Source organism: Coregonus clupeaformis, chromosome 12 (genome assembly GCF_020615455.1).
Source record: "Coregonus clupeaformis isolate EN_2021a chromosome 12, ASM2061545v1, whole genome shotgun sequence".
Classification (NCBI taxonomy): domain Eukaryota; kingdom Metazoa; phylum Chordata; class Actinopteri; order Salmoniformes; family Salmonidae; genus Coregonus; species Coregonus clupeaformis.
The window spans coordinates 6,816,208-6,843,946 of record NC_059203.1 but is presented as its reverse complement, the minus strand read 5'-3'; the positions used below and the strand labels follow the sequence as shown (position 1 = coordinate 6,843,946).

General features: G+C 42.2%; 1 protein-coding gene across 1 annotated transcript; it reads left to right on the top strand.

Annotated features, from left to right (window-relative positions):
• Positions 1-1,440: 1,440 nt before the first annotated feature.
• On the top strand, positions 1,441-27,728 carry LOC123492078 (monocarboxylate transporter 2-like). The gene is made up of 5 exons (XM_045224024.1): positions 1,441-1,535; positions 11,962-12,182; positions 19,067-19,210; positions 22,504-23,346; positions 26,466-27,728. Exons 2-5 carry the CDS (start codon positions 11,966-11,968, stop codon positions 26,759-26,761), a joined length of 1,500 nt encoding a protein of 499 aa, XP_045079959.1. The 5' UTR covers positions 1,441-1,535; positions 11,962-11,965; the 3' UTR covers positions 26,762-27,728.
• The last annotated feature ends 11 nt before the right edge of the window (positions 27,729-27,739 follow it).

Sequence of the window (27,739 nt, the reverse complement as noted above, 5' to 3'; positions counted from 1 at the left end):
CTATGGAACTGCAACATTTTCAATGATGTCAATAATTTTCTCATATGCAGGTTCCTGTGTCATCTTTGCACTACATATGATCATTTATTTTATCTCATATTTAAAGCTTTCCCCAAAATCAATCAACAACAAAGCAATCTTGGGAAATACATGTCTGTCTGCACAGAATTTGAAATGGAGAATAATATGAAAACCCACATTCTATGTGTGGAGGAGGTGTGGACATGATACACTTTGGTAAAGAAAAAGGACTGCAGATCATTTGGTGCTCATTTGATCTGGTCAGAGCAGTGCCCTCCTGAAGCCCTCAGGTGAGAAAGGGGGTTTGCCTAAAAACTCAGTCACTTGGGAACCAGGAATGGAAAACTCTCAGGATCTCTATTGATACAGAGTACTGTATTTAAATGTCTTATGTGTAATATACTGAACTATACGTTTGCTGTACTTGCACAGTTTTTACAAACTTTTTCCTTTTATAACTTGAAAAATAGATGTGATTTCTTTTATTTTCAATGGCTGTATTTCTATTTTCTATATTTAGTTATGGTAGAGTGATTGTTCTGTATCCCACACATGAATATCTGCACATTATTTGATTTTCTTTTTTTAGTTTCTCAGTAGTTTTGCTTTACGATAACTTCTCAATAAGCATTACAGATATGTAACTTCAATGTTACATTAATATCTCCAACACACCAGTCTTGTGAAAGATTCAAAGCTTACAACGAATCAGCCAATCAATGTGATTTCTGTGCCACAGCCATAGTTGGCCTTGTGCAGCAATATCGAAGCTCATTAAAGACCTGTATGTAAGCATTGTCCATGGATGGCAATTAGCAGTGGAATCTTCCTGTATTTGTTTTCTTTTTGTTACTGGTTTGTCTGTGTAGGGTTTGGGTAATAGTGGTGGTTGAGCTAAACTGTGAAATTCACATTGCACATAATTTGAGAATAAAATGACAAAGTGAAACCCTATTGGTGACTTATTGCCACCCTATGATTATTTGGTGCTGAATTATTATTTGCGAACCTTGTAGTACCCCTGTATACTGTATAGCTAGATATTTCATGTAATATTGTACAATTGTATGTTTTGTTTTTTTAACTGCATCGTTGGGAAAGGTTCGTAAGCAAGCATTTCACTGAGAAGTCTACATCAGTTGTATTCGGAACATGTGATAATTACAATTTGATTTGATAACTTTCAATAGTTAAAGTTGCAACTTTTGTAACAAATATACCTAGCTAGTTGACATGACATCACTGAGTAGGGACATTCCTGTGACCTGTGTAGTGAAAGATGTGACAATCAATGTGAAATTAATTTATGTTTGCCTAAAAGATAAACCGATCAGAATAGATTGCCTATTAATGCAAATTCGTAGCCTTTTGCGAGTAGAAGACTCTTCTAATGCAATGAACCACCAGGGGGAAATGAGGTAACACGTGTCTGAAAAGTACAATCAATTTGTTTCAGAAACTTTCGGGGGTGTCCTTGGAGTTTAAGTGCTGGGCTTTGCCTTTTCGTGGTCAAGGTAAGATAGTTTTACTTATGTCTCGCACCCAATAATGTTCAACGCTTCAACTTGTGTTGTATGTGTGTACTCCGAGTCGGATATCCACGTGTACCAACCAAATTTGAGGCGTTCTGAGTTTGTTGGGTGTAACGCAAATGGTCATTACGCTAGCTACTTATAATGAAAACACGTTCTTGTTTAAAAAAATGTATGTTAGGATCTGAAGGGCGATGAAGCAACTTCACAAGCAAACAGCTAAAACGGCTTGCTTTCTTTGACGTTCTGTGCGTTTCTTCCAGTTTGATTTACTTAAGCTGACATTTTTAGCCATGATCAGCCTGGTCTCATAGACTAGAGGTAACATAGTAAGCGTAAATCCGCCTTAAAACTATTAGTATTTACATTTACATTTATTAGTATGTTATGTTAAGTTTGGTATGGTTACATAGGACAGATGGTTACATATAGCAAAATAGGCGTGGGTGTATTTGGTATGGTTACATAGGACAGATGGTTACATAAGGCAAAATAGGCGTGGGTGTATAGGGCAAACATCTAGCAACCCAAAGGTTGTGACTTCGATTCTCATCACAGCAACTTAAAAATATTAGCTAGTTAGCAAATGTTCAAGTACTTACTATGTTAGCTAACCCTTCCCCTAACTTTAACCCTTTAACTTAACTCCTAAATGTAACCCTAACCCAGCTAACGTTAGCCAACTAGCTAACATTAGTCACCTAGCTAGAATTCAGAACATATGTTTAGCAAATTCGTAACATATCATACGAAATGAGTGATGGACATCCACAAATTAATACATGCCTTACAAAACATAACATATCATTCTAAATGGAGGGTCACAGATTTACGTAAAGAATAATACGAAATGCTCTGAGACCAGGTTGCCATGATTGACAGAAACATAAAAACATGCAACCTATGAGTATTAGTCTAAATAGAATAGTAAATAAACACTTCAATTGGAATTACACCATCTACAACAATACAGCATATCTTGAGTCTATTTACTTATGGCATTTCCATGTAAAAGGACCCATGAGCACCAACATGTGAAGTTCATAGGAGCATGTTAAATGTGGTTTCAAATGAAAGCTAAGAGTCTATATATCTTAGAATGTAAGGCATATATACATTTTCAACTATTTTATATCTTAGTGTTAGGAATAAGCAAAAGGCTCTTAGAAAACATTTGCCAGAAGAAATCTTAAGGTATTAGAAAAACATGTACAAAAAAACAATATTTAGTTTTGGAGAAATGATGTGCCTTGTGTAAGTTTAAGAAACATTGCCCTGTGCCTTGAAATTCTGTTACCAAAAACCCACATATCTTTAAGATATTTTTTACCTCACCCATCTACACACAATACCCCATAATGACAGTGAAAACATGTTTTTAGCATATTTTACTTAAATTCAATGAAGAAATACAGTTGAAGTCGGCTCTGTCATAGCCGGCCGGGACCGGGAGACCCATGGGGCGGCGCACAATTGGCCCAGCGTTGTCCAGGTAGGGGAGGGAATGGCCGGCAGGGATGTTGGTAGAGCATGGTGTTTGCAACGCCAGGGTTGTGGGTTCGATTCCCACGGGGAGCCAGTATGAAAAAAATTAAAAAAATTAAAAAAATGTATGTACTCACTAACTGTAAGTCGCTCTGGATAAGAGTGTCTGCTAAATGACAAAAAAACACTTAGGTTGGAGTCATTACAACTCGTTTTTCAACCACTCCACAAATTTCTTGTTAACAAACTATCGTTTTGGCAAGTCGGTTAGGACATCTACTTTGTCAATGACACAAGTAATTTTTCCAACAATTGTTTACAGACAGATTATTTCACTTATAATTCACTGTATCACAATTCCAGTTGGTCAGAAGTTTACATACAGTGAGGGAAAAAAGTATTTGATCCCCTACTGATTTTGTACGTTTGCCCACTGACAAAGAAATGATCAGTCTATAATTTTAATGGTAGGTTTATTTCCCTCATTAAAATGCAAATCAATTGATAACATTTTTGACATGCGTTTTTCTGGATTTTTTTGTTGTTATTCTGTCTCTCACTGTTCAATTAAACCTACCATTAAAATTATAGACTGATCATGTCTTTGTCAGTGGGCAAACGTACAAAATCAGCGGGGGATCAAATACTTTTTTCCCTCACTGTACACTAAGTTGACTGTGCCTTTAAACAGCTTGGAAAATTCCAGAAAATGATGTAATGGCTTTAAGCTTCTGATAGGCTAATTGACATAATTTTAGTCAATGGGAGGTGTACCTGTGTATGTAAATTAAGGCCTACCTTCAAACTCAGTGCCTCTTTGCTTGACATCATGGGAAAATCAAAAGAAATCAGCCAAGACCTCAGAAAAAAAATTGTAGACCTCCACAAGTCTGGTCCATCCTTGAGAGCAATTTCCAAATGCCTGAAGGTACCACGTTCATCTGTACAAACAATAGTACTCAAGTATAAACACCATGGGACCACGCAGCCGTCATACCGCTCAGGAAGGAGACGTGTTCTGTCTCCTAGAGATGAACGTACTTTGGTGCGAAAAGTGCAAATCAATCCCAGAACACAGCAAAGGACCTTGTGAAGATGCTGGAGGAAACAGGTACAAAAGTATCTATATCCACAGTAAAACGAGTCCTATATCGACATAACCTGAAAGGCCGCTCAGCAAGGAAGAAGCCACTGCTCCAAAACCGCCATAAAAAAGCCAGACTACGGTTTGCAACTGCACATGGGGACAAAGATTGTACTTTCTGGAGAAATGTCCTCTGGTCTGATGAAACAAAAATAGAACTGTTTGGCCATAATGACCATCGTTATGTTTGGAGGAAAAAGGGGGACGCTTGCAAGCCGAAGAACACCATCCCAACCGTGAAGCACGGGGGTGGCAGCATCATGCTGTGGGGGTGCTTTGCTGCAGGAGGAACTGGTGCACTTCACAAAATAGATGGCATCATGAGGAAGGAAAATTATGTGGATATATTGAAGCATCATCTCAAGACATCAGTCAGGAAGTTAAAACATAGTCGCAAATGGGTCTTCCAAATGGACAATGACCCCAAGCATACTTCCAAAGTTGTGGCAAAATGGCTTAAGGACAACAAAGTCAAGGTATTGGAGTGGCCATCACAAAGCCCTGACCTTAATCCTATAGAAAATGTGTGGGCAGAACTGAAAAAGCGTGTGCGAGCAAGGATGCCTACAAACCTGACTCAGTTACACCAGCTCTGTCAGGAGGAATGGGCCAAAATTCACCCAACTTAATGTGGGAAGCTTGTGGAAGGCTACCCGAAACGTTTGTTTGTTAAACAATTTAAAGGCAATGCTACCAAATACTAATTGAGAGTATGTAAACTTCTGACCCACTGGGAATGTGATGAAAGAAATAAAAACTGAAATAAATAATTCTCTCTACTATTATTCTGACATTTCACATTCTTAATATAAAGTGTTGGTCCTAACTGACCTAACACAGGGAATTTTTACTAGGATTAAATGTCAGGAATTGTGAAAAATTGAGTTTAAATGTATTTGGCTAAGGTGTATGTAAACTTCCGACTTCAACTGTATGTCATAAGTAATCACACCCCTGAATCAATACACTCTAGAAGCACCTTTGGTGCAATTACAGCTGTGAGTCAAACATTCTGGGTAAGACTCTAAGAGCTTTCCACACCAGGATTGTGCAACATTTGCCCATTATTCTTTTCAAAATTCCTCAAGCTCTGTCAAATTGGTTGTTGATCATTGCTAGACAACCATTTTCAGGTTGTGCCTTAGATTCTCAAGTAGGTTTAAGTCAAAACTATAACTCAGCCATTCAGGAACATTCATTGTCTATTTGGTAAGCAACTCCAGTGTAGATTTCGCCTTGTTTGGGGTTATTGTCCTGCTGAAAGGTGAATTAATCTCCCAGTGCCTGGTGGAAAGCAGACTGAGTTTTTATTCTGAAAAACTCCCCAGTCCTTAATGATTACAAGCATACCCATAACATGATGCAGCCACCACTATGCTTGAAAATATGGATAGTCGTACTCAGTAATGGGTTGTATTGGATTTGCCCCAAATGAAACACTTTTTATTCAGAACAAAAAGTGAATTGCTTTGCCACATTTTTTTGCTGTATTACTTTAGTGCCTTGTTGCAAACAGGATGCGTGTTTAGAAATATGTTTTATTCTGCACAGGCTTCCTACTCTTCACTCTGTCAATTAGGTTAGTATTGTGGAATAACGATAATGTTGTTGATCCATCTTCAGTTTTCTCCCATCACAGCCATTAAACTCTGCATCTTTTTTAAAGTTACTATTGGCCTCATGGTGAAATTCCTGAGTGGTTCCTTCCTCTCTGGCAACTGAGTTAGGAAGGATGCCTGTATCTTTGTAGTGACTGGGTGTATTGATACACCATCCAAAGTGTAATTCATAACTTCACCATGTTCAAAGGGCAATTCAGTGTCTGCTTTCTGTTTGTTTTTACCCCTCTACCAATAGGTGCCCTTCTTTGAGAGGCATTGGAAAACCTCCCTGGTCTTTGTGGTTGAATCTGTGTTTGAAATTCACTGCTCGACAGATAATTGTATGTGTGGGGTACAGAAATGAGGTAGTCATTAAAAAATTATGTGAAACACTATTTTAACATGCAACTTATGTGACTTGTTAAGCAAATGTTTACTCCTGAACTTATTTAGGCTTGCCATAAATAAGGTCCTCTGTAGCTCAATTGATAGAGCATGGCGCTTGTAACGCCAGGGTAGTGGGTTCGATCCCCGGGACCACCCATATGTAAAAATGTATGCGCACATGACTGTAAGTCGCTTTGGACAAAAGCGTCTGCTAAATGGCATATTATTATTATTATTATTATTGACTCAAGACATTTCAGCTTTTACTTTTTAATTAATTTGTACATTTTAGAAAAACATAATTCCACTTTGACATTATGGGGTATTGTGGCTAGGCCAGTGACAAAACATCTCAATTTAATCCATTTTAAATTCAGGCTGTAACACAACAAAATGTGGAGGGGTCAAGGTGTGTGAATACTTTCTGAAGGCACTGTAAAAATTAAAGGTAGACCTACCAATTAGTTAGTGTTTTTACTGATATCTATTTGGTTTATGAATTATAAAGTGATTAAAACTCGACATTTTTGTACCAAATTGATAACAGAATTTCAGAAAAATCAGCAACGGAATTACTGCAATGGAATTGGCTAAAATGGGAAATCATAATAGTCACAAAGTGGGATGTTTCTCAAAAAAGTAATTACCTATTACTCGTTACTACTTTCAATAATAACAAATTACTTTACTTAATACTCCCTGGGAAAAGTAATTTCTTACACTACTCCTTGTTGTAGATCCTCACTCAATGTAAACAATGTCAACGTTACGTAGGCTTATACACCAACACAAGTAGCCTAATAAGTAAAACCACAACTTGACAGACTACAGGCTTCTGCTTTCCCTGGGTTACAAATCAAAGTTGATTGGTCATGTACACAGTTTTGCAGATGTTATCGCAGGTGCAGTGAAATGCTTTGTTCCTAGCTCCAACAGTGCAGTAATATCTAGCAATAATACACACATAATCCGAAAAGTAAAAAAAGAACGAGCAATATCATAACGAGCAATGTCAGAGTCCCTTCGGAAAGTATTCAGATCCCTTGACTTTTTCCACAAGATTCTTCCTAGAGCTGGCCGCCCGGCAAAACTGAGAAATTGGGGGAGAAGGGCCTTGGTCAGGGAGGTTCTGACAGAGCTCAAGAGTTCCTCTGTGGAGATGGGAGAACCTTCCAGAAGGACAATCATCTCTGCAGCACTCCACCAATCAGGCCTTTATGGTAGCGGGGCCAGACGGAAGCCACTCCTCAGTAAAAGGGACATGACAGCCCACTTTGAGTTTGCCAAAAGGCACCTAAAGGACTGAGACCATGAGAAACAAGATACTCTGGACTGACGAAACCAAGTTTGAACTCTTTGGCCTGAATGCTAGTGTCACGTCTGGAGGAAACCTGGAACCATCCCTACGGTGAAGCATTGTGGTGGCAGCATCATGCTGTGGGGATGTTTTCCAGCGGCAGGGACTGGGAGACTAGTCAGGATCAAGGGAAAGATGAACAGAGCAAAGTACAGAGAGATCCTTGATGATTACCTGCTCCAGAGCGCTCAGGACCTCAGACTGGGGCAAAGGTTCACCTTCCAACAGGACAACGAACCTAAGCACAAAGCCAAGACAATGCAGGAGTGGCTTTGGGACAAGTCTCTGAATGTCCTTGAGTGGCCCAGCCAGAGCCCGGGGTTGAACCCGATCGAACATCTCTGAAGAGACCTCAAAATCGAATGATGGGAGAAATACAGATGTGCCAAGCTTGTAGCGTCATACCCAAGAAGACTCGAGGCTGTAATTGCAGCCAAAGGTGCTTCAACAAAGTACTGAGTAAAGGGTCTGAACACTTATGTAAATGTGATATTTCAGCGTTTTGTTTTTATACGTTTGCAAAAATTTCCAAAAACCTTTTTTTGCTTTGTCAGTATGGGGTATTGTGTGTAGATTGATGGGGGGGGGGAAACAATTTTAGAACAAGGCTGTAACGTAACAAAATGTGGATAAAGTCAAGGGGTCTGAATACTTTCCGAATGCAGTGGATGTACACTTCATGACCAAAATTATGTGGACACCTGCTCGTCGAACATCTCATTCCAAAATCATGGGCGTTAATATGGAGTTGGTCCCCCCATTTGCTGCTATAACAGCCTCCACTCTTCTGGGAAGGCTTTCCACTAGATGTTGGAACATTGCTGCCGGGACTTGCTTCCATTCAGCCACAAGAGCATTAGTGAGGTCGGGCACTGATGTTGGGCGATTAGGCCTGGGTCACAGTCGGCGTTCCAATTAATCCCAAAGGTGTTCAATGGGGTTGAGGTCAGGGCTATGTGCAGGCCAGTCAAGTTCTTCCACACCGATCTCGACAAACCATTTCTGTATGGACCTTGCTTTTTGCACGGGGCATTGTCATGCTGAAACAGGAAAGGGCCTTTCCCAAACTGTTGCCACAATGTTGGAAGCACAGAATCGTCTAGAATGTCATTGTATGCTGTAGTGTTAAGATTTCCCTTCACTGGAACTAAGGGGCCTAGCCCAAACCATGAAAACAACCCCAGACCATTATTCCTCCTCCACCAAACTTTACAGTTGGCACTATGCATTCGGCAGGTAGCTTTCTCCTGGTAGCCGCCAAACCCAGATTCGTCCTTCTGACTGCCAGATGGTGAAGCGTGATTCATCACTCCAGAGAGCGCGTTTCCACTGCTCCAGTCCAATCGCAGCGAGCTTTACACCACTCCAGCCGACGCTTGGCATTGCGCATGGTGATCTTAGTCTTGTGTGTGGCTGCTCGGCCATGGAAACCCATTTCATGAAGCTCCCGACGAACAGTTATTGTGCTGACGTTGCTTTCATAGGCAGTTTGGATCTCGGTAGTGAGTGTTGCAACCGAGGACAGATTATTTTTTCGCTATGTGCTTCAGCACTCGGCAGTCCCATTCTGTGAGCTTGTGTGGCCTACCACTTCGTGGCTGAGTCGTTGTTGCTCCTAAACGTTTCCACTTCACAGTAACATCACTTACAGTTGACCGGGTCAGCTCTAGCAGAGCAGAAATTTGACAAGCTGACTTGTTAGAAAGGTGGCATCCTATGACCGTGCCACGTTGAAAGTCACTGAGCGCTTCAGGAAGGGCATTCTACTGCCAATTTTTGTCTATGAATGTTGTGTGCCCGATTTTATACACCTGTCAGCAACAGGTGTGGCTGAAATAGCCGAATCCACTAATTTGAAGGGGTGTCCACATTTGTATATATAGTTTGTGTATGTATATGAGTGTACAAATAATGAGGAACACCTTCCTAATATTGAGTTGCAAGTGTCGAAAGCGTTCCACAGGAATACTGGCCAATGTTGACTCCAATGCTTCCCACAGTTGTGTCAAGTTGGCTGGATGTCCTTTGGGTGGTGGAACATTTTTGATACACATGGGAAACTGTTGAGCATGAAAAACCCAGCAGCGTTGCAGTTCTTGACACACTCAAACCAGTGCGGCTGGCACCTACTACCATACCCCGTTCAAAGGCACTTAAATATTTTGGATTGCCCATTCACCCTCTGAATGGCACACATACACAATCCATGTCTCAATTGTCTCAAGGCTTCAAAATCCTTCTTTAACCTGTCTCCTCCCCTTCATCTACACTGATTGAAGTGGATTTAACAAGTGACATCAATAAGGGATCATAGATTTTACCTGTATTCATCTGGTCAGTCTGTCATGGAAAAAGCAGGTGTTCGTAATGTTTTGTACACTGTGTGTGTGTTTTATTATTGTTATTATTATTTATTATTATTATATAAACTCAGCAAAAAAAGAAACGTCCCTTTTTCAGGACCCTGTCTTTCAAAGATAATTCGTAAAAATCCAAATAACTTCACAGATCTTCATTGTAAAGGGTTTAAACACTGTTTCCCATGCTTGTTCAATGAACCATAAACAATTAATGAACATGCACCCGTGGAACGATCGTTAAGACACTAACAGCTTACAGACGGTAGGCAATTAAGGTCAATGTTATGAAAACTTAGGAGACTGAAGAGGCCTTTCTACTGACTCTGAAAAACACCAAAAGAAAGATGCCCAGCGTCCTTGCTCATCTGTGTGAACGTGCCTTAGGCATGCTGCAAGGAGGCATGAGGACTGCAGATGTGGCCAGGGCAATAAATTGCAATGTCCGTGCTGTGAGACACCTAAGACAGCGCTACAGAGAGACAGGACGGACAGCTGATCGTCCTCGCAGTGGCAGACCACGTGTAACAACACCTGCACAGGATCGGTACATCCAAACATCACACCTGCGGGACAGGTACAGGATGGCAACAACAACTGCCCGAGTTACACCAGGAATGCACAATCCCTCCATCAGTGCTCAGACTGTCCGCATTAGGCTGAGAGAGGCTGGACTGAGGGCTTGTAGGCCTGTTGTAAGGCAGGTCCTCACCAGACATCACCGGCAACAACGTTGCCTATGGGCACAAACCCACCGTCGCTGGACCAGACAGGACTGGCAAAAAGTGCTCTTCACTGACGAGTTGCGGTTTTGTCTCACCAGGGGTGATGGTCGGATTCGTGTTTATCGTCGAAGGAATGAGCGTTACACCCGAGGCCTGTACTCTGGAGCTGGATCGATTTGGAGGTGGAGGGTCCGTCATGGTCTGGGGCGGTGTGTCACAGCATCATCGGACTGAGCTTGTTGTCATTGCAGGCAATCTCAACGCTGTGCATTACAGGGAAGACATCCTCCTCCCTCGTGGAACCCTTCCTGCAGGCTCATCCTGACATGACCCTCCAGCATGACAATGCCACCAGCCATACTGCTCGTTCTGTGCGTGATTTCCTGCAAGACAGGAATGTCAGTGTTCTGCCATGGCCAGCGAAGAGCCCGGATTTCAATCCCATTGAACACGTCTGGGACCTGTTGGATTGGAGGGTGAGGAACAAGGAATAAAAATATGTGTAGCATAAGCCTATGCATCAAAGGTTTTATTGTATAGCCCAGGGGTACTCAAATACTATTTGAGAAGGTCCGGTCACACAAATGCCCTACGTTGCAAAATTCCGGATGGATTTGTCATTTCTGGCGTAGTAACAAAACCCCACCTCGCAACTCATGCAACCCTAAACTGTTCACACCCCTGATGTTTTCAGAGAATAAAAAAATGAAAAGCTAATTTCCTAAAATTCTACCCATTTTGCCATGGGGCATAGAGAACATTTTGCCATTTTAAAGCTAATTTCCTGCAGTTCTTGACATGTCTTATGTGTTTATATGATAGCTGAGTGTCTCAACAAAAATCAATAGAGGTTACCTGGGGGTTGAGGCCCCTAGGCACGTAATCAGGCCATGATAACTAGCCTACAAGAGTTCAAAAGGTTAGCCTAACTTACCTACCTAGCTAATATGGGCTAGTTGATCAACTGTACATTTCTGACAGGTTATAAATAGCTCTCAAAGGTCTCATTTAATGACATAACAAAAGGGAAAACTGCCCATACACTCAACAGCATTAAGTTGATATCCCGAATGACTTGAAACTAATCAAATCACTAAAGAGGTTAGGCCTACATGCTCCTCTCTGTGACAGCAGTAACTTTTCACTTTACATGTGTGTAAATACCAAACAGAGGCAATACCTGGGTCAAACAATTATGGTTTGGGAAAACAAAGTGATGATTTGACTGTTTTTCCTGTGGTGATTTTGTCGGTTTACTGAAAAAAGGTACATTCAAGATCATGTTTTTTGTTGTCATGAAACACTTTGATCCGGAGTGTAAACTTCATCATCATCTTCTCCTCTATCGACAGAAACATGTCCCCTGCACCAGCATCTACTCTGGGGTACATCCCTCCGGACGGGGGCTGGGGCTGGGCCGTGGTGTTTGGGGCCTTCATCTCCATTGGCTTCTCGTATGCCTTCCCCAAAGCCCTCACAGTCTTCTTCAAAGACATCCAGCTGATCTTCGGTGCCTCCTACAGCCAGATAGCATGGATCTCCTCCATTATGCTGGCAGCCATGTATGCCGGTGGTGAGTAGGCATGCATGTAGTCAAGCAGCTCTGAGCCAGCATTGAGTCACATGAGGACCACAATGCACAGATTGTATTAAGGGATGTATGTCTTGTATGGAGCGTTACAGTTGCTTGTTTTTTTCATCCCCAAAATGTAGGCCTGTATCTTCCATGTGAGGACTGAGTGTAGTAGCTGTAACTAATCAAGAAGAATGAGTACTACTGTGTTCAAATGACTATGACAGCCTAAGAAGTGAAGTCTTTGTGCAGTCATCTCTTCCCTAAAATCATATGTATTATTCAGGGATAATAACATCTATGTTTGTAGTTTATTTAGTAAGTCTACTAGTTGAAGAAAATACAGTAGTAGGCTATTTGAGATGAAAGCCAAGCAATTGCAACCGATTTCATCATGCTGATAGAATAAGCATAGAATAAGAAGCTTGCTGTCTCTTGCTTTACTCTAATGAGCTTTGACAAAGCAACCTCTCATTTTGGAAACCTGTAAATAAATAGAATTAAAGAAACTCATTGACCAGTGGCTGCATCTTGCTGCCTAGTGTTAGGCTTTATATGGAAGGGTTTGAAATAGGTTATTCATGTGATTTTACACCTGACACGAATTTGGGTATTTAAACAAAGCCACTCTTTCACTTATCAATGGGGCCCTGAGGCAGTAGGGGATTCACCCTGGGGCGTGTTCAGTTGGCCAACATGGAGTGTTGATCCAGGGCACAAATATCTAGACTGTCTGTCAGTTGCAAACATTGTTTTTTGTTTTGTTTACCCTTGCTCTGTTTGCATGAGCATTTGTATTGATAATTGTCAGTCTGTGCCGCAAGCCTTGATGGGACCTGGTGTGATGAATGACCAACATGAGTGGTCCATGTCACAATAGGAAAGAACAACCGTCTTAGAAATCACTGTTGTTCCTCAACACCTGGGCCTGAATTTATTAATGATATGTTATAAGGCATCTTACATGACTCATTAGATGACACTGAGATATTATAATAGAATGATCCAATTGAAGTTTGTGGTATCCATCAGTGGCTGCAAGGTTAAAAGATGAAAGGGCGCCTGACTCGCCTGCAGTCACCAGCACAGAGAATCCTGTGAAATATTCCCGTTCTCAGTGGCAGAGGCACATGGCTTTATCATATTGTCCTTGGCTCAGCTTTTGCAATGTCACCCAGTTGAAAAAGGACAGGGGGAATATATCAGTCATGGGTTCAGACCATTTGGGCCTCGCACCAAGTCCCAATGGGACAGACGTGACATCATTTCAGGGGACCTATGACTTAGGGAGCCAGAGTGATAAAGTTATAATGGGAGAGAAAATGGTGATGTCTGGGATGCCACCCCAAAGTAACACAGGAACTGGGAGGATGTGATCTATGCAATACATACAGTGAGGGAAAAAAGTATTTGATCCCCTGCTGATTTTGTGTACGTTTGCCCACTGACAAAGAAATTATCAGTCTATAATTTTAATGGTAGGTTTATTTGAACAGTGAGAGACAGAATAACAACAAAAAAATCCAGAAAAACGCATGTCAAATATGTTATAAATTGATTTGCATTTTAATGAGGGAAATAAGTATTTGACCCCCTCTCAATCAGAAAGATTTCTGGCTCCCAGGTGTCTTTTATACAGGTAACGAGCTGAGATTAGGAGCACACTCTTAAAGGGAGTGCTCCTAATCTCAGCTTGCTACCTGTATAAAAGACACCTGTCCACAGAAGCAATCAATCAATCAGATTCCAAACTCTCCACCATGGCCAAGACCAAAGAGCTCTCCAAGGATGTCAGGGAGAAGATTGTAGACCTACACAAGGCTGGAATGGGCTACAAGACCATCGCCAAGCATCTGACAACAGTTGGTGCGATTATTTGCAAATGGAAGAAACACAAAAGAACTGTCAATCTCCCTCGGCCTGGGGCTCCATGCAAGATCTCATCTCGTGGAGTTGCAATGATCATGAGAACGGTGAGGAATCAGCCCAGAACTACACGGGAGGATCTTGTCAATGATCTCAAGGCAGCTGGGACCATAGTCACCAAGAAAACAATTGTAACACACTACGCCGTGAAGGACTGAAATCATGCAGCACCCACAAGGTCCCCCTGCTCAAGAAAGCACATATACAGGCCCGTCTGAATGAACATCTGAATGATTCAGAGGAGAACTGGGTGAAAGTGTTGTGGTCAGATGAGACCAAAATCGAGCTCTTTGGCATCAACTCAACTTGCCGTGTTTGGAGGAGGAGGAATGCTGCCTATGACCCCACGAACACCATCCCCACCGTCAAACATGGAGGTGGAAACATTATGCTTTGGGGGTGTTTTTCTGCTAAGGGGACAGGACAACTTCACCGCATCAAAGGGACGATGGACGGGGCCATGTACCGTCAAATCTTGGGTGAGAACCTCCTTCCCTCAGCCAGGGCATTGAAAATGGGTTGTGGATGGGTATTCCAGCAAGACAATGACCCAAAACACATGGCCAAGGCAACAAAGGAGTGGCTCAAGAAGAAGCACATTAAGGTCCTGGAGTGGCCTAGCCAGTCTCCAGACCTTAATCCCATAGAAAATCTGTGGAGGGAGCTGAAGGTTCGAGTTGCCAAACGTCAGCCTCGAAACCATAATGACTTGGAGAAGATCTGCAAAGAGGAGTGGGATAAAATCCCTCCTGAGATGTGTGCAAACCTGGTGGCCAACTACAAGAAACGTCTGACCTCTGTGATTGCCAACAAGGGTTTTTGCCACCAAGTACTAAGTCATGTTTTGCAGAGGGGTCAAATACTTATTTCCCTCATTAAAATGCAAATACATTTATACAAATTTTGACATGCGTTCTTCTGGATTTTGTTGTTGTTATTCTGTCTCTCACTGTTCAAATAAACCTACCATTAAAATTATAGACTGATCATGTCTTTGTCAGTGGGCAAACGTACAAATTCAGCAGGGGATCAAATACTTTTTTCCCTCACTGTACCCATAGTCCCTATCTTGACTGAAGTTTGCTAAACTGTTCAAGCAAGGGCACTGCTCAGATTACATTTTTTATTGAATAATCCAGAAATTGTTGCGATATCTTGTAGATGGGTACATGAACAAGTGTATCTTTTTTTATCTACACTACCGGTCAAAAGTTTTAGAACACCTACTAATTCAAGGGTAGAATAATAGTGAAGACATCAAAACTATGAAAAAACACATTTGTAATCATGTAGTAACCAAAAAAGTGTTAAACAAATCAAAATATATATGAGATTATTCAAATAGCCACCCTTTGCCTTGATGAAAGCTTTGCACACTCTTGGCATTCTCTCAACCAGCTTCACCTGGAATGCTTTTCCAACTGTCTTGAAGGAGTTCCCATATATGCTGAGCACTTGTTGGCTGCTTTTCCTTCACTCTGCGGTACGACTCATCCCAAACCATCTCAATTTGGTTGAGGTCGGGGGATTGTGGAGGCCATGTCATCTGATGCAACACTCCATCACTCTCCTTCTTGGTAAAATAGCCCTTACACAGCCTGGAGGTGTGTTGGGTCATTGTCCTGTTGAAAAACAAATGATAGTCCCACTAAGCCCAAACCAGATGGGATGGTGTATCGCTGCAGAATGCTGTAGTAGCCATGCTAGTTAAGTGTGCCTTGAAATCTCAATAAATCACAGACAGTGTCACCAGCAGAGCACCCCCACACCATAACACCTCCTCCTCCATGCTTTACAGTGGGAAATACACATGCAGAGATCATTCCTTCACCCACACCTCGTCTCACAAAGACACGGCGGTTGGAACCAAAAATCTCCAATTCGTACTCCAGACCAAAGGACAAATTTCCACCGGTCTAATGTCCATTGCTCGTGTTTCTTGGCCCAAGCAAGTCTCTTCTTCTTATTGGTGTCCTTTAGTAGTGGTTTCTTTGCAGCAATTTGACCATGAAGATCTGATTCACACAGTCTCCTCTGAACAGTTGATGTTGAGATGTGTCTGTGACTTGAACTCTGTGAAGCATTTATTTGGGCTGCAATTTCTGAGGCTGGTAACTCTAATGAACTTATCCTCTGCAGCAGAGGTAACTCTGGGTGTTCCATTCCTGTGGCGTCCTCATGAGAGCCAGTTTCATCATAGCGCTTGATGGTTTTTGTGACTGCACTTTAAGAAACTTTCAAAGTTCTTGAAATGTTCCGTATTGACTGACCTTCATGTTTTAAAGTAATGATGGGCTGTCGTTTCTTTTTGCTTATTTGAGCTGTTCTTGCCATAATATGGACTTGGTCTTTTACCAAATAGGGCTATCTTCTGTATACCCCCCTACCTTGTCACAACACAACTGATTGGCTCAAACGCATTAAGAAGGAAATAAATTCCACAAATTAACTTTTAACAAGGCACACCTGTTAATTGAAATGCATTCCAGGTGACTACATCATGAAGCTGGTTGAGAGAATGCCAAGAATGTGCAAAGCTGTCATCAAGGCAAAGGGTGGCTACTTTGAAGAATCTCAAATATAAAATATATTTTGATTTGATTAACAAGTTGTTGGTTACTACATGATTCCATATCTTCACTATTATTCTACAATGTAGAAAATAGTAAACAATTAAGAAAAACCATGGACTGAGTAAGCGTGTCCAAACTTTTGACTGGTACTGTAAGTATTCAGACCATTTGCTATGAAACTTGAAATTGAGCTCAGGTGCATCCTGTTTCCATTGATCATCCTTGAGATGAGTCCACCTGTGGTAAATTCAATTGATTGGACATGATTTGGAAAGGGACACACCTGTCTATATAAGGTCCCACAGTTGACAGTGCATATCAGAGCAAAAACCAAGCCATGAGGTTGAAGGAATTGTCCGTAGAGCTCCGAGACAGGATTGTGTCCTGGCACAGATCTGGGGAAGGGTACCAAAATATTTCTGCGGCATTGAAGGTCCCCAAGAACAGTGGCCTCCATCATTCTTAAATGGAATAAGTTTGGAACCACCAAGACTTCCTAGAGCTGTCCGACCGGCCAAATTGAGCAACCGGGGGAGAAGGTCCTTGGTCAGGGAGGTGACCAAGAACCCGATGGTCACTCTGACAGAGCTCCAGAGTTCCTCTGTGGAGATGTGAGAACCGTTCAGAAGGACAACCATCTCTGCAGCATTCCACCAATCAGGTCTTTATGGTAGAGTGGCCAGACGGAAGCCACTTCTCAGTAAAAGGCACATGACAGCCCGCTTGGAGTTTGCCAAAAGGCACCTAAAGGACTCAGGCCATGAGAAACAAGATTATCTGGTCTGATGAAACCATGATTGAACTCTTTGGCCTGAATGCCAAGCATCACGTCTGGAGGAAACCTGGCACCATCCCTATGGTGAAGCATGGTGGTGGCAGCATCATGCTGTGGGGATGTTTTTCAGCAGCAGGGACTGGGAGATTAGTCAGGATCAAGGGAAAGATGAACAGAGCAAAGTACAGAGAGTTCCTTGATGATTACCTGCTCCAGAGCGCTCAGGACCTCAGACTGGGGCGAAGGTTCACCTTCCAACAAGACAACGACCCTAAGCACACAGCCAAGACAACGCAGGAGTAGCTTCTGGACAAGTCTCTGAATGTCCTTGAGTGGCTCAGCCAGAGCCCGGACTTGAACCCGATCGAACATCTCAGGAGAGACCTGAAATAGCTATGCAGCGATGCTCCCCATCCAACCTGACAGAGCTTGAGAGGATCTGCAGAGAAGAATGGGAGAAACTCCCCAAATACAGATGTGCCAAGCTTGTAGTGTCATACCCAAGAAGAGTCAAGGCTGTAATCGCTGCCAAAGGTGCTTCAACAAAGTACTGAGTAAAGGGTCTGAATACTTATTTAAATGTGATATTTACGTATTTTTTTTGTTTTATACATTTGCTAAAATTTCTAAAAACCTGTTTTTGCTTTGTCATTATGGGGTATTGTGTGTAGCTTGATGAGGGAAAAAATACAATTTAATCCATTTTAGAACAAGGCTGTAACGTAACAAAATGTGGAAAAAGTCAAAGGGTCTGAATACTTTCCGAATGCACTGTATACTAGACGTGATTAAAAAAATATATATATATATATATTTGGAATACATTTGCATAAATCACGAGCTATGTAAGTAAACAACAATTATTTAAAATGTGTTTTTTTTAGAGTGGTAAAAATAACGGCATTAGTTATTTTATTCAGATTAATCATCAGTCATAAACTTGCGATTGAAATAGCTGCTGTCTGCCAAACTAATCCGCTTATTTTTTACTATGAATTTTCAATTATCACCCTCCTTGCAGAGTCTCATTCCAGCACTGACTAGTAAGGCAGCATGTTGAGATTCCAATAATCGTGGCAGCCTACATATTTTCTTGATTGACGCTCCCTCTTTTTTTTTCTCTTTAATGAATTGCGGGGAATGATTGAGCAACTATTTAAATCCTTTGGTTTTAGCAGGGAACAGAAGTGGGTGTTGCGTTGTGTGATGCTAAAGGACTGTTCTATGTGTTCTCTGTGGCAGGGTTATGAATGAAGAATAGAGACTGAATATAGAAGGATATTTAATTACTGATTGATCAATCACTGTTTTTGCGGGAACATTATCAGGAGAAATGCTTGTGAGTCACTGGCCTGCTTTGCTTATGTAGATAAGATAACTATTTAGAACATCAGCTACCCCTTCACACCCTTTTAGACATAAGTTACTATGTATGGATATTTGACCGACAGTGCGTTAGGGGTAATGAATGGGGATGAAGGGTTAGGTTTTGGTAGGGATCTACTGGTCAGATGTCAACTGCCTAACCATTATCTCAATGCTGTATGAACATAAGACTGACACTTTCTCTCCCCTTCTTCTCTCTACTCTCTCACTCTTTTCCTTTGCAGGACCTATCAGCAGTATTCTGGTCAATCGCTATGGAAGCCGGCCTGTGGTCCTAGCTGGTGGAGTGATGTGTGGCGTTGCTATGGTAACTGCTTCTTTCGGCAATACCATTACGCATTTGTACATATGCGTAGGAGTCATTGGAGGTACCCCTCATTTCATACATTTGATTGACATGGCTTGTTTTGTGATTTGATGTTTGTGTGTGGGCCAAATCATACTCAACAGAAACAAAAATCACTTGTTTTTTAACTAAGTCAACTATAATCATCATTTCTGTAGGCCTAATCCATAAGCTTACTGTGTGCTTTAAATGTGTAACACTAAATAATTATAATTGTTGGTCCTATTGAAGATAATGTAGTTGATTCATTAAACCTAAAACACAACATTAGATATAAGGGTTCAGGAAAGACATCTGGGACAATAGCCGGACTGGTGGGATGTGTTGTGTATGTGAAGTAAAGTGTAAATGAAATAGTCTCGACAGGGGCTTAGACTTGTTTACCCTGCCGCTAGACCAGCCCTCTCCCAGCCCTCAACCAGCCCTGGCGGTGCTCCTATGGGGGTACACATCCTCCCTGGGTGGCCCTGGTCTCCCTGGCTGGGCTGGCATGCTGTCTGTCTGGGTCCAGGCTGGGAAGTCTCAGCCTCTGGGTTGTGGCCGGTGCACTGGGGGGACAGCGCATGTGTAATTAGAACAGTGCCATTCCGGTTCCCGCAGAGCATGGTTTACCAGGGCCCCCTGTTGTCTCCCATAGGCTCCCGTTCTGGTCCCCTCATGGTAGTGGCTGCCAACCGCCACCCAGTGAGACTCATTAACCAGCCACAGAGCTGTAGGCCTGGAGGATTAATAGAGGGAGGAGGTGGTTATAGGGCTTTGTGTTGTGTCCTAACTTCTCCTCATCCTCATTGCCCTGGCCCACTGAGACATACTAGGCTAAGACACACATCCCTCTCTCACATACACATACAGTGCCTTCAGAAAGTATTTACACCCCTTGACTTTTTCCAAATGTTGTTGTTACAGCCTGAATTTTAAATGGATTAAATTGAGATTTTGTGTCACTGGCATACCCCATAATGTCAAAGTGGAATAATGTTTTTAGAAATGTTTACAAATTACAAAAAAAAGAAAAAAAAGAAAAGCTGAAATGTCTTGAGTCAATAAATATTCAACCTCTTTTGTTATGGCAAGCCTAAATAAGTTCAGGAGTAAAAATGTGCTAACAAGTCACAAAATAAGTTGCATGGACTAACTCCGTGTGCAATAAGTGTTTAACATGATTTTTGAATGACTACCTCATCTCTGTACCCCACACATACAATTATCTGTAAGGTCCCTCTGTCAAGCAGTGAATTTCAAACACATATTCAACCACAAAGACCAGGGAGGTTTTCCAATGCCTCGCAAAGAAGGGCACCTATTGGTAGATGGGTAAAAAAAAAAATATATGCAGACATTGAATATCCCTTTGAGCATGGTGAAGTTATTCAGTACACTTTGGATGGTGTATCAATACACCCAGTCACTACAAAGATAAAGGTGTCCTTCCTAAATCAGTTGCCGAAGAGGAATGAAACCGCTCAGGGATTTCACCATGGGGCAATGGTGACTTTAAAACAGTTACAGAGATTTTAATCGCTGTGATGGGAGAAAACTGAGGATGGATCAACAACATTGTAGTTACTCAACAATACTAACCTAAATTTACATTTTAGTCATTTAGCAGACGCTGTTATCCAGAGCGACTTACAGTTAGTGAGTGCATACATTATTATTTTAATTTTTTCATACTGGCCCCCCGTGGGAATCGAACCCACAACCCTGGCGTTGCAAACACCATGCTCTACCAACTGAGCTACATCCCTGCCAGCCATTCCCTCTCCTACCCTGGACGACTTGTGCGCCGCCCCATGGGTCTCCCTGTCGCGGCCGGCTACGACAGAGCCTGGATTCGAACCAGGATCTCTAGTGGCACATCTCTAGTGGCCTTAGACCACTGCGCCACTCAGGAGGCAATGACAGAGTGAAAAGAAGGAAGCCTGTACAGAATACAAATATTCCAAAACATGCATCCTGTTTGCAATAAGGCACTAAAGTAAAACTGCAAAAATTGTGGCAAAGAAATTAACTATTTGTCCTGAATACAAAGTGTTTTGTTTGGGGCAAATCCAACACATAACTGAGTACCACTCTTCATATTTTCAAGCATGGTGGTGGCTGCATCATGTTATGGGTATGCTTGTCATCAGCAAGGACGAGGGAGTTTTTTAGGATTAAAACTAAAGGAAATAGAGCTTAGCACAGGCAAGATCCTAGAGGAAAACCTGGTTCAGTCTGCTTTCCAGCAGACACTGGGAGACATTCACCTTTCCGCAGGAAAATAACTGAAAACACAAGGCCAAATATACACTGGAGTTGCTTACCAAGATGACATTGAATGTTCCTGAGTGGCCTAGTTAGTTTTGACTTAAATCTGCTTAAAAATCTATGGCAAGACTTGAAAATGGCTGTCTAGCAATGATAAACAACCAACTTGACAGAGCTTGAAGAATTAAACAAATTATAATGTGTAAATATTGTACAATCCAGGTGTGCAAAGCTCTTAGAGACTTACCCAGAAAGACTCACAGCTGTAATCGCTGCCGATGGTGATTCTAACATGTTTTGACTCAGGGGTGTGAATACTTATGTAAATTAGATATTATTTCTGTATGCAGCAACCAGTTAAGTTGAAGAGAACTTCCTCTGTACCCTCTCAAAGAGCCAAATAACAAATACAAGGAGTATTCATTTCTAATCGGTGTACTTTAAAGAGCGTCCCAATTCAATCAAGTTGAAACCGAGATAATTGTTGACCAAAACTCTTAAAACAATGAAGATGAAAACTAATCAAAATCTCCTGTGGAGCTGGGATATCTTCCTTGCATTAAGTCTTGTGTTAGCATTATGTACTTTTCAATCAAGAAAGAATGCATTCTGAGAACTATTTATATCTGTGAACTTCCTCAAATAAGGCTTTGGAAGTTGTGTAGCTCAGTGGGCATTGTTCAGTGGGGGATTGTGAGCAGCAGACATTTAGCAGTCGTTAGAATGATGGAATGGGTCAGTCAGGGTCGCTAACTGGAGCTCTTCATCTTAAAGTGGAGACTCATTTAGAGAATAAGATGCTCATTTACGGGCTGAAATGTTACTAAATTGGATTTTTGGGAAAGGTGGTGGTAGTGAATGATTTAACTGGAGTCTGTAATTTCTGAAAATGTTCCAGCTTCCCTTAATGAGATTTTAGTTGGCAATGTGAAATGAGATGGAACCTTAATGTGCACAAAGTAGAATGGTCTTAATTTAATCCTGCAGCACCAGGCGTTTTAAGTTGTAGCCTCTGAAAATATGACATGTGAACATGACTACTCTCCTCTCTTGTATCTTCTGCAGGGTTTGGACTCTCCTTTAACCTCCAGCCGTCCCTCACCATCATTGGGAAGTACTTCCAGGTCAAGAGGCCGTTAGCCAATGGGCTGGCCATGGCAGGAAGTCCAGTCTTCCTCTGTACCTTAGCACCTATCAACCAGTTCCTGTTTAACCACTTTGGCTGGAGGGGCAGTTTCTTCATCCTGGGAGCTCTACTGCTCAACTGCTGTGTTGCCGGCTCTCTCATGAGGCCCATTTATCCAAAGCCAACTGGAGGCCAACTCACGCAGACAAAAGGATCCCCAAAGAAACCTCCCACGGACCGGTCTGAGGCCCAGTTGAATGGACACAACACACAACTGGAGAAAGGCTGTATGGAAAACTTCAACAAGTTTCTGGACCTCTCGCTCTTCAAGCACAGGGGCTTTCTGATCTACATCATAGGGAACACAGTGATGTTCTTTGGTTTCTTCGCCCCTGTAGTGTTCCTGGCCCCGTACGCCCGGAGCCATGGCTTTGATGAGTACTCCTCCGCCTTCCTCCTCTCCGTCATGGGCTTCGTGGACATGTTTGCCAGGCCGGGGACTGGGCTGATAGCTAACACTAAGTGGATCAGGCCCAGGATCCAGTACTTCTTCAGCTTTGCCATAATTTATAATGGTATGTGCCACCTGCTGTGCCCCTTGGCCAGTGGGTACTGGGGGCTGGTGGCCTACTCAGTGTTCTTTGGCATAGCGTTTGGCATGGTGTGTGCCCTGCTGTTTGAGACGCTCATGGACCTGGTGGGGCCTCAGCGGTTCTCTAGTGCAGTGGGACTGGCCACCATCATAGAGTGCGGCCCTGTGCTCCTGGGACCACCTATAGGAGGTAAGCCTACACACTGGACACAGCCCACAGTCCCTCTCCTTCTCCAAAGTCAATACACATACAGCTCATAGACAACTAACAGCTTTAGCCAACAGAACCTATTGACAAAAGGACAAGCACTATTTAACTATGGTAAACACTCTCCCTCCAGTTCCCCTAAAACCACCTCTCCATTGTCATTCAGTACATGGCTGACAGTACTATCCCAGCGTTACACATGCACTCGAGAGAAGGAAAAGTCCTACTTTAGAAGACGTTTGGTAAATAAAACAGAATTTATTTGAAGCAGAAAAAGCAGCTAGTCAGTTGTTGCTCTCTTCCTCACTCTGCTCCCTGTCATGGTCGTGCGCTGCATGCTGTATGGTGGTGGAGTGGAGCCCAACTTCTTTCCAGGGTGTCATTATTGTAAGACATTCCAGTAGAATTGGATTATCATCGGTGAGCAGGGCGGCCCAGAGCGCACGGCCCGCCCAGAGAAAAGCAGTAATTGGTCACGGTTATTTACTGCTGTAAATAAGCCGGGCCGCTCCGGCTTTCAGGGCACGCCCGCTAGAGGATTCATCCTCCACACAAATTATGGAACATTTTTCGGAGCTAAGAAGCCGTAAGGGTAATGAAGGTCTCTCTGCGACTCTATCGCTGTCTATTTTCCCCTTCTCTCTTTACCAGGTCCCCTCGGCCTAGAGTATACGGCCAATAGACCTCTACTGCCACTGGCTGCAAACAAAAGCTTGGAGAGTTACAGTTTACATTTGAATAGCTGACGATAAGTTAATGGAGAATTAAAGATATACTGTAAGTGATTGACCTTAACCCCAAATCCTAATTAGCAAGCACAATCTAGTACACTTTACTATTAAAACAATGTCATAGATCTGGTTCTAAGGTTTAAGAGGAGGCCTTTCCACATAATAGCTTACTACTGATTAAATGAACATCAGGAATCATTGTGTAAGGTTATTCTGAGACGGGGCCTATTTTCTTTTACCACAGGCAGTGTGTTTTACTCAGAACCATTTCCTTTCATGCTTTTTTGTGTGTAATCAAAAAGGTATTGTTCTCCCCCCATATTTCCCTGAGATTGCCAGGGATAGCACAACGTTTCAAAACTTCATCTCCTACTGTCAACTTTGATCTTATTTAGCACAGAGGAGAACTAACAATGCTAACATTCTCTGCTCAGCCCAAACTGTTAAAAAGCACATTTCCATGGACGTGAACTTGCTTATGGTCTTTGAACCACCTGTGGGCTTCCTCTGACATAATACAAATGTTCTCCTCATAGAGTCCCTCTCATTTCACAGTCTCTGAAATGGCAGAACACACTTCTGTTCCCCAGACAAACTGGTTGTCTGCCTAGTCCATAGAGATCCTATGGTCTTGTCTGTCGGGTAAAAGCAGGATCACGTTTGTTGTCATTCCTATGCTTCTCTCTCCTCTGCAGAGTTTTAATGAGGTGTAAATGTATAGCCTCCTGGTTGTTTTGTCCGACCCCATTCTGAGGTGCTCATTTAATGGAGGTAAATAAGCATCTCCCTGCACGTTGAGCATTCTTCTCCAGAGGGCAGAGTCTTTACGTTTCCCCTTACAAGTCTCCTCGTTACGGCCAGCCTCGTCATGCTGCGCCGTGCCTCTGCCCTAACCTGGGGGTCAGCCTAATTAGGAGGAAGTGAGGTAATTGGTGTAATTAGCCTTTTGCTTTCTGTGTTTAATGGAATCTCAGTTCAGACTTCACTTCACTCATCAGACTCCCGTAACTTGAACATAATGAAGCTATGAATGCATTTAGAAAAGAGGTGACTACGCCAGATGGACTTAATTACCATTCAGCCAATCAAGGGCTGCCTTAATTAGGGTGACGGTTATCTGCATACGCCACAGGACAGAACGCCATCAATCAGACCATGTCCCTGTTGCTGCTTTATACTGGACCATGGGCAAAGTGACCGCCCCCCCCCCCGCCCTTTACTGGACCATGAGCAAAGTAACCCCCCACACACACACACGAGAGAGACAAATTAATGCCCCAGTCATATCAGCTTCATTGAAAATGTACTCATTAAGACCAGTCTTTTAATTGGTTTACCTAACCTGAAAACTGCCCCTCCATTTAACAACCTAACTTTGTGTTTATGTATAGTGGGTGTTTAGTGTTGTTGATTGTGTCTCCCAGATGACTCAATAATGACAGACTCAGTAATTGACCATTAGTAACTGAAGTTTGCTGGAAATGAGTCCATTACAGGTAAACACTCCTATAAAAGTTTGAAATGCAGAGCGCAATCAAAGGCAATGTCTCATTGCACAAACACGTGGAAGTTAAATAAGATGCATAAAAAGTATGTGGTTAAATCATGTTGTGGTGCTCAGCTGTAAAAGTTATACTTTCTCAAGTTATTCATTGTGAATGAATTAGTCAATGACCATAAACTCCCCATACAATAGCCTGGGATAGTACACTGTTGTCACAGATTATCTTCCCCTTCATTAATCAATTTAGCAGATCTGACATGCATGACCCTGCAGATTGTTATACAGTATACACAGACGGAGAGGTGGACAGACAGATAATTAGATACACACTGTGGAGGCTGAGTGAGATGGGTAGGACTGCAGAACGATCCAGGGGAGGATGGAGGCAAGAGGCTCAAAAAGCTTATGGCTCCAATCTGATATAAACTACATTTGTCACTTTTTTCCTCTGAAGCGGGCTAGATTTTGATCGTTTTCAGAATGGGCATGGCCACACTCCTGATTCGTTCTAGTGCAGCAGCCCAAATTGCCTTCCCAGAGAGCCGTGTCGAGCGAGGCCAGGTGTAATGGCTCCATGTTATTTCCTACGTGTCTCCAGTAGGATCGTCCTATCTTCTACTCTACAGAACAGAGTTTGAAAAGCACATTAAACCATACCCATGTTACACCTCCTGATTCACCTTGTGGAGCGAGATGGGGAAAGGCTTCCCTAAACCCATAACAACCTCTTGATAGGAAGATACTATAAGCAGGGGGGATTTTTGTGGCCATCTTGTCTAACTATACTTTCTATAACTGAACTTTTGATCTGATAAGAGGAACAGAGACTTTGTTTAACCTTCCAAAAAATCTCTGCTCCCCTGCAGGAGCCTTGGTGGACACCTTTGGTGACTACAAGTACCTGTACCTCATGTGTGGAGCGGTGATGGTGTTCGCAGGACTCTTCCTCTTTGTTATGAACTTCTACAACTACAGGATGCTGGAGCGGGAGAGGAGGCAGGAGAAGGGAGAGGTGAGGGTGGGCTGTGAGAGCCAGAGCCAGGACCAGGAGCAGGGTCTGTGGCTGACAGAGAGGGCAGAGCCTTCCTCAGAGGAACAAGGAGAGGCAGGAGAAGAGCCTGAGTCTAAGGAACAAGATGCCCAGGGAGACGAACGAGACTAAAACACACTATCCATCACACCAGTGTTTACAAGCACACTATATTGATTTCAGTATATCAATGTATAGGCCTATCTCATATCCCCTCCACCCACCCACACACATATCCTATTTTATTATATTGTTGATGTTGGTGCCTGTTAATGTGTTAACACTACTACTAACCTTGGAGGAGGATACTCCTGTAGCCGTTTTCCCCATGCTGACAAAGGCTGTTTGGAGAAAAGTACTTCTGACTGTATGAGATCAAATAGCAGTGTAATCCTTTCTGGAACTTTATTTATTTATTTGAGCAGCCAGGTGTGCCACTCCCCTGAGCAGTCCCAGCTAGTATCCAGTTTCCTGTGAACAGGGACAACTTCAGGCTCTAGTAATACATTATAAACAAAAACCACCTAATAATTATATTTAAAGTTACATTGAGTGTTATTCTGTGTATTATGACAGTTAAATACATATTTTATATCAATAATAAAACTGTGAACAAACCTTTGCAGTTGAAATGTTTTTCACGTCCATACTGAGGATGTAATATTTCAGCCTTGAGGTAGTCATGAACATTTTACTCTTCCGCCTGTATTGATGTTACAATGAGTGGATAAAGAATGGCACGTGTTGTTGCATGCACTGTTACAGACATTATGATGTCATTTTATTGTCTTGTTCAGGATCCGTTTACACTTATATGACCAAAAGAAGTGTCTGCTTTTACATTTTCACAAACAGATCATAGAATGAATGTATGAACACGGATTCAGCTGTAATGAAGTTTATGATGACAACAATGTAATTAATGTCTAGATAGGCTGTAGCTTTGCATGCACTGTTTTTTTACGTTTTCTTTTAAAGATGCATTTATTGTTATAAGATACTAACTGGAACTCACTTTTTTTAAAGCTGTATTTGAAGGACTGTATTTGAAGTTAATATGATTGTGTAGAGTACTCCGCAATAAATTACATCATTCTTATTCAGTATTTG

What these genes read in the sequence shown, in the direction of transcription:
- LOC123492078 (XM_045224024.1), top strand. Translation starts at nt 11,966, where the DNA reads ATGTCCCCTGCACCAGCATCTACTCTGGGGTACATCCCTCCGGACGGG. An exon ending in ATGCGTAGGAGTCATTGGAG is followed by an intron (nt 19,211 to 22,503) that starts GTACCCCTCATT and finishes TATCTTCTGCAG; the next exon opens with GGTTTGGACTCTCCTTTAAC. An exon ending in CCTGGGACCACCTATAGGAG is followed by an intron (nt 23,347 to 26,465) that starts GTAAGCCTACAC and finishes GCTCCCCTGCAG; the next exon opens with GAGCCTTGGTGGACACCTTT.